General features: G+C 38.9%; 1 protein-coding gene across 1 annotated transcript; it reads left to right on the top strand.

Annotated features, from left to right (window-relative positions):
• The first annotated feature begins 7896 nt into the window (after positions 1 to 7896).
• On the top strand, positions 7897 to 8682 carry Krtap21-1l (keratin-associated protein 21-1-like). The gene has a single exon (XM_087577431.1). The coding sequence runs from the start codon at positions 7945 to 7947 to the stop codon at positions 8347 to 8349; it is 405 nt and encodes a 134-aa protein (XP_087433557.1). The 5' UTR covers positions 7897 to 7944; the 3' UTR covers positions 8350 to 8682.
• Positions 8683 to 10058: the final 1376 nt, after the last annotated feature.

Here is a 10058-nt window from a genome sequence, read left to right as displayed (position 1 = left end):
GAAGATGTGCCTAATCCTTGAGAAACTTGAGGACCCAGGAAGGGAAAGACCTGGTGGTTGCGGAGCATCCTCTTGGAGAAAGGAGGGAGGAGGAATGGGATGAAGAAAAGTGGGAGGGGGAACTTGGAGGGAGTTAATTACTAGATTGTAAATTAAACAAAAAGATTAACACTACAGATGTGCTCTCTGTTACTCTCGAGACAGTAAGGTTGACGCGAATGGCCTGTTGTGGCAGAGCTGTTTGCAATATATGATACACTGCAATCAAGAATGACTTCCTTATCAGGTGATTTGCAAAAGGACTTTCTTAAAATCATGAGGCCGACACATTATTAGAATTAATTTGGGGGGAACTATATAAACTCAGAAAGAGAGAAGGAATAACACAATTCTATATCTGTCTATTCTGTGTCTGTCCCTACTCTATGCTGGAATATCATGTGTTAGGAACATGTCTGAGCTTTGAGGTCTAATTGTCAAAGTACCCTAGATGCACAGAACACATGAAAATCAAGGAGGATGACCAAAATGCGAATGCTTCACTACTTCTTTAGAAGGGGAACAAGAATACCCTTGGGAGGGAATAAGGAGGCAAAGTTTAGAACAGAGGCAGAAGGAACACCCATTCAGAGCCTGTCCCACATGTGGCCCATACATATACAGCCACCAAACTAGGTAAGATGGATGAAGCAAAGAAGTGCAGGCTGACAGGAACCAGATGTAGATCTCTGAGAGACACAGCCAGAATACAGCAAATACATAGGCGAATGCCATCATTAAACTACTGAACTGAGAATGGGACCCCCATCGAAGGAATCTTAGAAAGAACTGAAAGAGCTTGAAGGGGCTTGAGACTCCATATGAACAACAATGCCAACCAACCAGAGCTTCCAGGGACTAAGCCACTACCTAAAGACGATACATGGACTGACCCTGGACTCTGACCTCATAGGTAGCAATGAATAGCCTAGTAAGAGCACCAGTGGAAGGGGAAGCCCTTGGTCTTGCCAAGACTGAACCCCCAGTGAACGTGATTGTTGGGGGGAGGGCAGTAATGGGGGAAGAATGGGGAGGGGAACACCCATAGAGAAGGGGAGAGGGAGGGGTTAGGGGGATGTTGGCCTGGAAACCTGGAAAGAGAATAACAATCGAAATGTAAATAAGAAATACCCAAGTTAATAAAGATGAAAAAATTTTTTGTTTTTGCCATATAATTTTTTAAGTAGTAAGCAAACACTCTCTCTCTCTGGGGCTGGAGAGATGGCTCAGCAGTTAAGAGCACAACCTGTTCTGACAAGGTTGTGACTTGTTACTGCAGCATTGTGGGACTTTGAATGCGGATCCCAGATAACCTTCTCCAGACTTTCAGTTTACAAACAGGGATCTGAGACCAAGATAAAGAATGCCGTATTAAGCTTTAATTTAAATGATAATTTGTTACGTAATAATAGAAAACAGCCATTTCTGTCCTCTAAACTGTGTGGTTAATCTTGCTCACACTGGGTGACCAGAGGATGTTAGCATGTTAGTACAGATTAAGGAGATATTTCAAAAGGGACCATTCTGTAAGTAAAGTAAAAGGATCCCTTAGTCAGGCCTTCTGAAGTGGTGTGGGAGCAAAACTTTGAAATAAATTTCGTCTATATGATATTGGATGATTGGGATGAGTAAGGTGTGTGTGTGTGTGTGTGTGTGTGTGTGTGTGTGTGTGTGTTTTACAGAGGAGTGATTACAGAGTGAGGTGGGTTACTATCAGAAGTAATAAGGTCTCTGCTGCACCTTGTGTTCAATATTTTGATGAAACGAGGATTTTATGTAATTTAAAGAAGAAAAATACAGGCGAACCAAGAAGGGAAACGACATTTGAAATGCAAATAAATAAAATAACCAATGAAAAAGAAGAAAAAAAAAAGAAGAAAAATGCGTACTTGTATTTGGTAATAGCAATATGTTCCTCAACATTGCCTCGCATTGACTTCTATGTATTTGGTACCAGTTTCTCTCACATTCTCAATTGAGATTAAACAGATAAAATAACTGAAAGAATTCATGGCTTACAAGCATTCATCTGCTCTTTGTAAAGTATATTGACTTTCTATCTTTGAGCTAAATCTGTATACAGAGTTGATGAGAAATTTATTGAAGGATGGCCCTAGGAGTGAAATATGTCTTATAAAATGTCTTGTTGGCTAGGTGGATTCACAGGAAGATGAAGCGCTGAACTTCTGTGTGAGAGCCCTCAGGTTCCCATGCAGTCACCTGTGAAGCAATTAGCAACTAGTAAACCTTTGAGAGTAATTCATCAAGCCCATTTTATAGCTGCATTCCCAATGCACCGCCTAGTCTCCGGCAGGGCTTTGCTATACAGAATGTATCCTTGGAGTCACGTGCTCAGATGCTTGGCTAATTGTTGTGCCCTTTCCATGTAGATTTGAAACTGGCCTAAGAGGATGACGAGCTGATGAGAACCACACATTGTTCTCTAGTAAAATTAGGAACTTAGAATAATGGGTTTTCTTAAGTCAGATGTTATAGCTATGAAGAGACTAGCTCCTCTCACTAGCAGCTGAGTGGGTGAATCACATGAATCACATACCAGGAATATATATATATCTCAAGTGCTTGGTGCTCTTGCAAAGTCTACAAGATCCTATAACTGCTGTTCTAAGGGATCTCATACCATCTTTTGGCCTCTGTGAGCAACTGTACACATGCCCATGTACCTATACAGAGACAGGCATACAATACACATGATTAAAAGTAAAATAAATCTTTTGATAAACATCTTAATGAAGTATTTCAAGATTAAGATTTCTCCATAAAAGTGCTCCGTTCTCTCATTCCTACACTCACACACGGGACAGGTAGCTATTGACACTTCAGAGAACTTGTTGAGAGTGTATAAATGCTTCTATTACAGGCATCAAAGACTGAAGATTGTCAATCACGTACAAAACGTGAATCAACGTTTCCTGTTTCTCTTACCCTGGTTTTTATGTGGTGCATAAGTCTGTCATGGTTGGAAAAATAATACTTCTTGAGTCGATGCATTTCATTTATTTTGGACAGAATTTATGTCCTCTGTGTCAGTGATGACTGCTGTGGTATTTGGGGTATCCTGGAAGACTGGAGAAGCAATGTGGTGGTGGAAAGTAAGGTTTATTTAATGAATGCTTCTTTTGGTTGTTGTATATAGAACTTTCTACTCTTTCGTTAGTACCACATGGTTTTGTTTACTGCAGGTTGTAGATGAATCTGTGCATTTTCATATATATTTAAACTGTATTTGCACACACATCTGTATTTGCACACACATCTGTATTTGCACACACATCTGTATTTGCACACACATCTGTATTTGCACACACATCTGTATTTGCACACACATCTGTATTTGCACACACATCTGTATTTGCACACACATCTGTATTTGCACACACACTGTTGCAAGACGTTTTCTAGAGAAAAAATTTAGATGGAACAGCCATGACAGGCTTTAGCAGCTAGAACTTTCTGAACCTCAGACTCCACTAGATCTCAGACACATTTGGCCAACAATCTCTTCTTCCCTTCATCATCTCAATCCCAAAGCTAGACAAAGGAACACTTCCTTCAACATATGTGTACATCTTCTCTTGAGAAAGCTGAAGTCTGTATTCATAATTAAAGATCAAGTATCAAAGGGTGAATCGGAAGATGAGTCAGCAAATTTAAAATCCTTCTAGTTTTTCTTTTATGCTCTAGACTTACTGCCTGAGAGCAATCTTATTTGTCTTCACTACTGCTGGATAAGCTACTCCAGGAAGTCCTTGTCACATATGGAGCACTATAGGTTGGTATTGCCCGACCAGGTACTACCTGCCCTCCATGTAGTCTTTCTATTACCCACTTTCCCAGACATCCAGGTAAAGCCAGCCCCATCTGATTGTCACCCAGTTACCATCTATGCTATAATGGAAGATCTTCCTTGTTCAGTAACTGCATTAAAAGATATCCATGAGAAGTTCAAGTAAGGTAAACATCAAGGAGCTGCAAATGAATGAGAAATTGTGGATGAGGAACCTGTTTATCATATGAATGGTGGGAAAGGTGAATAAAAATGTCACTACGAGTTTGGACTTATTAATTAATGTCTGAACTATAGGAACCTAGCAACACTATTGTGAATAAATGCAGCCGTTGGATGCTATTTTGGGAGGATAGGAAAGAGTACACCTGAGAAACGGTGTGTAATGACTGAATGAAATGAGTTGAGAGGTCTATGAACTCCCACAGTTATTTTGGTGGTTAAAAAAATAAGTTAAAATCTACTTTAAAATTTTTTTGCGTTGTTCATGTGTGAATGTGTGTGTGTGTGAGTGTGTGTGTGTATGAGTGTGTATGTGTGTATGTATGAGTGTGTGTGTATGAGTATGTGTGTGTATGAGTGTGTGTGTGTATGAGTGTGTGTGTATGAGTGTATGAGTGTGTGTGTGTGTGTGTGTAAGGCTCACAGAGTTTAGGAGAGATGTGTGATAATTTGGAGCTAGGGTTACAGATGGTTGTGAGCCACTCATTGTGGGTGCTGGGAACTGAATCGAGGTTTTCTGTAAGAGCAGCAGGTCTCTTAGCTGCTGAGCCATCTCTTTAGCTCCTCAAAACCATCCTTTTGGCATTGTTGAGATACATAGTACTTTGTTCTATAATTTCCATTCTGTTTTGCAAGGCATTAAAGTTTTTAATTGAAAATTTGTATACTTTCATTTGAACATTTGTTTGTTTGTTTGTTTTTTAAACCCACTCTTCTCATCTAAAGTAACGACTGATTGGCACTATTTCCACAGGAAGCTCTGGTTTACAACACAAACATGGGGGTGGTCTGATTAATCTTAAAAAGAATTTTTAGGAAATGGACTTAATTATATTCCAACAATGAAGTTATTGAAATAATAAAGTCTCTCCCTGTAAAGGAAGTCCATTTTAATAACTATTCTATTATAAATGGTAAATTTCTTTATAGAAAAACTTATGAGAAATTTAACGTAAAGAATCATGCAGAAGAAAAAGAATTATAGCCTGCCTGGAGAAGGTGAGACCTGACAAGCTCATGATGGCAACATGGAATATGAGAGCTACTCTCTTTTTCTCATTTTTAGGTTCATAATAAAATCTTGGCAACTATCTTACAACATCTCCCTGAACTATTCATATGACGTGTTTAGTATCTCATTTAAGATCTTTCTCCCTTGAACATTTTTAAAGTTTTATATTAATGTACATACGTATAATCGATTTGGGTTTCTGGTCTTAGATTTTTTTTCAAGCTGGTTGATTTCCCTGTATGTCTTCCTCTCACTGATTAGGTCCTCAGCAGACTGATCATTTTTGCACCTACTGTAGTTGAATCAGTGCTAAGACACAAAATTTACTGTTGCATAATGCAAGATGTAAAGGTACCTACTAAAGCAAGTCCAGCATGAATCTCAAAGCAGAGACGTTTGACGAATAGTCATAAGAGACATGTAACAGAAATTCTTTTCATGGAAAACAGTTGATGAAGATAGCATGAAGTTAAAGGTAAAGGTAAAAACAGATCCCAGAAACGTCAACCACTACCCATGTCGCATTTGCAAACTGTGTCGAAACAGCGGCATTAAATGTGCTATTGAAATATTGTTACGAGCAGAGACATGAGAGGAGCACCTGAAAAATTCCACAGAATTGCCCTATCAAGAAGATTAATATGGATGTCCCTACTCTACTCATCCTACCAGACTTCCTGGGGCCTCCAGTATCTTGAGGGTTAGGTGCATCTTCTCTGATTGAACCCAGACATGGGAGTCCTCTGCTATATATATATGTTGGGGGTCTCATCTCAGCTGGTGTATGCGGCCTGGTTGGTGATCCAGTGTCTGAGAGATCTCAGGGGTCCAGGTTAATTGAGCCTGCTGGTCCTCCTACAGGGTTGCCCTCTTCCTCAGCTTCCTCCAGCTTTTCCTTAATTCAACCGGAGGGGTCAGTTCTGTTCTTTGGTTGGGTGCACATATCTGCATCTGATTCTTTCAGCTGCTTGTTGGGTCTTTTGCAGGGCAATCACGATAGGTCCCTTTTTGTGAATGCCCCATAGCCTCAGTAATGGTGTCAGGTCTTGGGGCCTCCCCTTGAGCTGGATCTCACTTTGGGCCTGTTGCTGGACCTTTCCCTCAGGTTCTTCTCCATTTCTATCCTTGCATTTCTTTCAGACAGAAAGAATTATAGGTCAGAGATTTAACTATAGGTCAGCAACCCCATCCCTCACTTGATACCCACATCCTTGTGGAGACAGGGGGAGGAGGGGTGAGGGTTAGGGAGGAGGTATGGGATGTGGAACTGTCAGGGGTGGTGTGGGTGATAAGATTGGGAGAGGAATAAAATCTGGAGTGTAAGAATAAATAAATAAATAAAAAATAAATAAATAAATAAAGTTAGCACGAATAATAGGCCATATAGATTTTTAATATTAAAACACTTAAAACCTACTCTTCGAGAAACATTGGTAAATATGATTCCTGGTTATTTACCATAATCAGCATTCTGATTATTGACACTCCTTATACTTAGAACTTCAATATTAATCCCACTGATCTATGAGCATGGGGCATTTTTTTCTATCCTCTTATGTCTTCTTCAATTTCTTTTCTAAATGTTGTGTAATTTCTTTCTTGGTATTTTTGTCATTTTTATATAGAAAGGCTACTGACCTGTTTCTAAATTGTGTGTCCTGTTACTTTATTGAAAGAACTTGTCAGCTGTGGAAAATTCCTGGTGAGGCCTTTGTAGAGTCTCATGTATAAAATCAGATCACCTACAAATAAGGACACTTTGACTTCTTTCTTTTTTTTTTTTTTGTCTCTCCTTAGTCTTTTTCAGTTGTCATATTGATGTAGCTAAAGTTTCAAGCATTATATCATTGTCTTGCTCCTTGTTTTAGTGGGAATGCTTTGAGTTTCTCTATTTGTAATGGTGGTGTCTATGGGGTTTTTATGGGTAAATTGTTTTTATTATGTTGAGCTATGTGTTTATATACTTAGCCTCTTAGAACATAGCCTTTGATTAAAATCTTCCATTTAACCATCTACTCCACCCATATGGAAGCATTCACTCTTGGCTAATTATATTGTAGAGAAAAGTAATTATATTTATTTATATACTGCATTAGTAGCAGGAGTAGACTTTGAACAATTGCCTAGATTGACTCATGTTTAAGAATTTGACTTAAATGAAGCACAACAATAAAAAAATTGAGCCAAGACATTTTTAATCCTTTACAAGGGAACCATTGGAAACATTTGTCAGTGAATGATAAGATTAAGTCTCATTTTAGAATTGATGAATGAACAATTTAATAGAAAGAGTTCATGCAGGGGATAATGCAGTTACCAAGTCGTACTTCAGAAAGAATTGAATTCTAGCTGTAGATGTAGCTTTAAAACTCAAGTCTTTGTAAAAAAAAAATCTATGAACAGTAATTTGGACTGATTTTAGTGGTAAAAACGAGATTCTCGTTATCATGATTCTCCTGCTACAGCTGTTAATGGTGATATTTCCAAGGATCTTGAAAAACATAACCACAAACACATTCTTGTTGGTCATACATATTTGATGATGTGTTATGTTCTGTCATGGTCATGAAATGAATTTATAGAAGGTAAGTTAAGCTTCACCTTTCAGAATATATATTACTATTATTTCCTTTAATGCTTTTTTAAAGTTCCTAGAGTAGTAGTAAGTAAATTGTGAATTCCTAACTGAATTTTTGGAGAATGAATCCATTTTAGAACCATGGTTGTAAAATGAGAGAACAGAGCCCATGTGAGGCATGAGCCATCAATCTCTGTAGGGTATAAAAGTCCAGGGAGACTGGTTGACATTCACACTTCTGAGACATTCTTCTGCTTCTCACCTGAAACCTCACCTCCTGTAACCATGTGCTGTAACTACTACAGAAGCTCCTGTGGAGGCTGTGGATACGGCTCCGGCTATGGCTGTGGATATGGCTCTGGCTATGGCTGTGGATACGGCTCAAGATATGGCTGTGGATACGGCTCCGGCTATGGCTGTGGATATGGCTCTGGCTATGGGTGTGGATATGGCTCTGGCTATGGCTGTGGATACGGTTCTGGCTATGGCTGTGGATATGGCTCTGGCTATGGCTGTGGATACGGCTCTGGCTATGGCTGTGGATATGGCTTAGGCTATGGCTGTGGATATGGCTCCAGGTACGGCTGTGGATATGGCTCCAGGTATGGCTGTGGATATGGCTCCAGGTATGGCTGTGGATACGGCTCTGGCTGCTGTAGCTACAGAAAATGCCATTCCTCTTGCTGCTAGTCTGTACCATAAATTCTCCACCCATAAACTAAGCAGTGGAAGAGCAAGTGGAACTGGAATTCCCATCTATTCCCTTCAAGACCAAGAAATGACTGACAAGTGTGCTGAACAATGAAAAGCAACTCACAATACGTGTTTGCTCCTGAGATAAACTAACAAGTTTGGTTCATCATGGAAGATGGATTTTATTTTACTGGGTTTTGGAGTGTACCCTTCACAACTGTCTCTTTGAGCCTGGGATACAGTTGTCTTCACGAGCACAGGAGAAATGTACAGTTGGAATAGACAAATGTGGGGAAAATTCCAGTTTCTGAATAAAAACAATGTATCTACTATGAACTCTGGTCTGTGTTGGCATTATCCTTAATTATTACGTACTTGAAATATATTAGTTGAAAGCTAACATTTTTGAAATATGTGAAATAAGACATCTTAGAGTGCAGAAAATATGCTAGAACTAAGCCCTTGGAAAGCACTGGGGCCTTCCTTCTTGCTGTTGCTGTATTGCTTTATGTTTCAAAGTGGGTGATGAACATGACTAGTGTTCTAGGACTGAAAGCAAGGATGGTTTGATGATGAAGGAAATCAAAGCTTACCGAGGACCTTGGTCTACACTTTCGAATAGGGAACGTCTTCCTTTCTGCTTATTGCTGTTTGCCTATTACTGTCTTGTGTGGCCACTCAGTTAAAGATGAGGAGAAGAGGCTTGCAACCAGCAATTATGTTGGTCACCCAGCCAGGTTTTGAAAAATAATAGATTTGGGGTACTGGGGAGAAGAACAAGAATCTGAGTGAACAAAAGCTTAAGTAGTGGAAAGGTGACTTGTTAAATTCCTGCTGTGCAGATATATACCTATTTTGCGTACATAGCTAAATAAAGCATTCCCTTCCTGTTAGATGATTACTTGTTCCCACAGGCTTTTTGTGACGTTTAAATTTTTTGTAGTTTTGATTTTGATTTCTATTCTTTTCCCCATCAGCCATTCATAACTATGTTATAATTTACTCTATCTCAGTTCAACTAAAAAAAGGTCTCAAGAGAAATGATGATTCTATAAGTTGCACACATCTTCTGGAAAAGAATGAAATTTAGAAGCCTCCAAATGTATGAAGGTTCATTTGCTGCCAGTTGAAAAAACTCCCACATTACAAAACTTATGTAATTTGAGAAAATATTAGCAGCAAAAGCAACACAGTGGCTTGATACTGTGTACTAGGAGCACTTGGAATGTAATGAGTTCTGTATCTAGCTATGGATCCCATTAATATGTTATTTTGTGTTTATAAATACAGAAATATATATATATATTTACACACACATATATTTATACTAGTGAATATGTAGAATAAAGCACATTTTATCTCCTCTGTGCACTTCAGGTAATAAAAACATATTAGTTATCTTTGAAAAACCTTTTTCATCATGAAGCATGATTTGTTTTAAAAGATCTATCTTTGCTACCATGTGTCCATTTGGGTATTGACATTTATGAAAAGGAGGAGTTTATGATGAGGACAATTAAGTCTTATATTCATCCATATTTGCTATTTCTGTTTGATTACTTTCCATGATCATATAGAGTCATGAACATTGGTCCCCCTTTCCTCTTCACTGCAGAACTACTGGAAATGTGCGGAGAGCGGAAGACATTGGAACACTTGGGTATAAATGGGATGTCTCTATCCTCTCAAGGCTCAGGGGGTCTATG

Source organism: Rattus norvegicus, chromosome 11 (assembly GCF_021556685.1).
Source record: "Rattus norvegicus strain SHRSP/BbbUtx chromosome 11, alternate assembly SHRSP_T2T, whole genome shotgun sequence".
Taxonomy (NCBI): Eukaryota; Metazoa; Chordata; class Mammalia; order Rodentia; family Muridae; genus Rattus; species Rattus norvegicus.
The sequence above is the reverse complement of the archived record's forward strand: the minus strand, read 5'-3'. Positions and strand labels throughout refer to the sequence as shown.

Bases quoted from the DNA above. Each gene is read 5' to 3' on its own strand.
- Krtap21-1l (XM_087577431.1), top strand. From the start codon at position 7,945: ATGTGCTGTAACTACTACAGAAGCTCCTGTGGAGGCTGTGGATACGGC.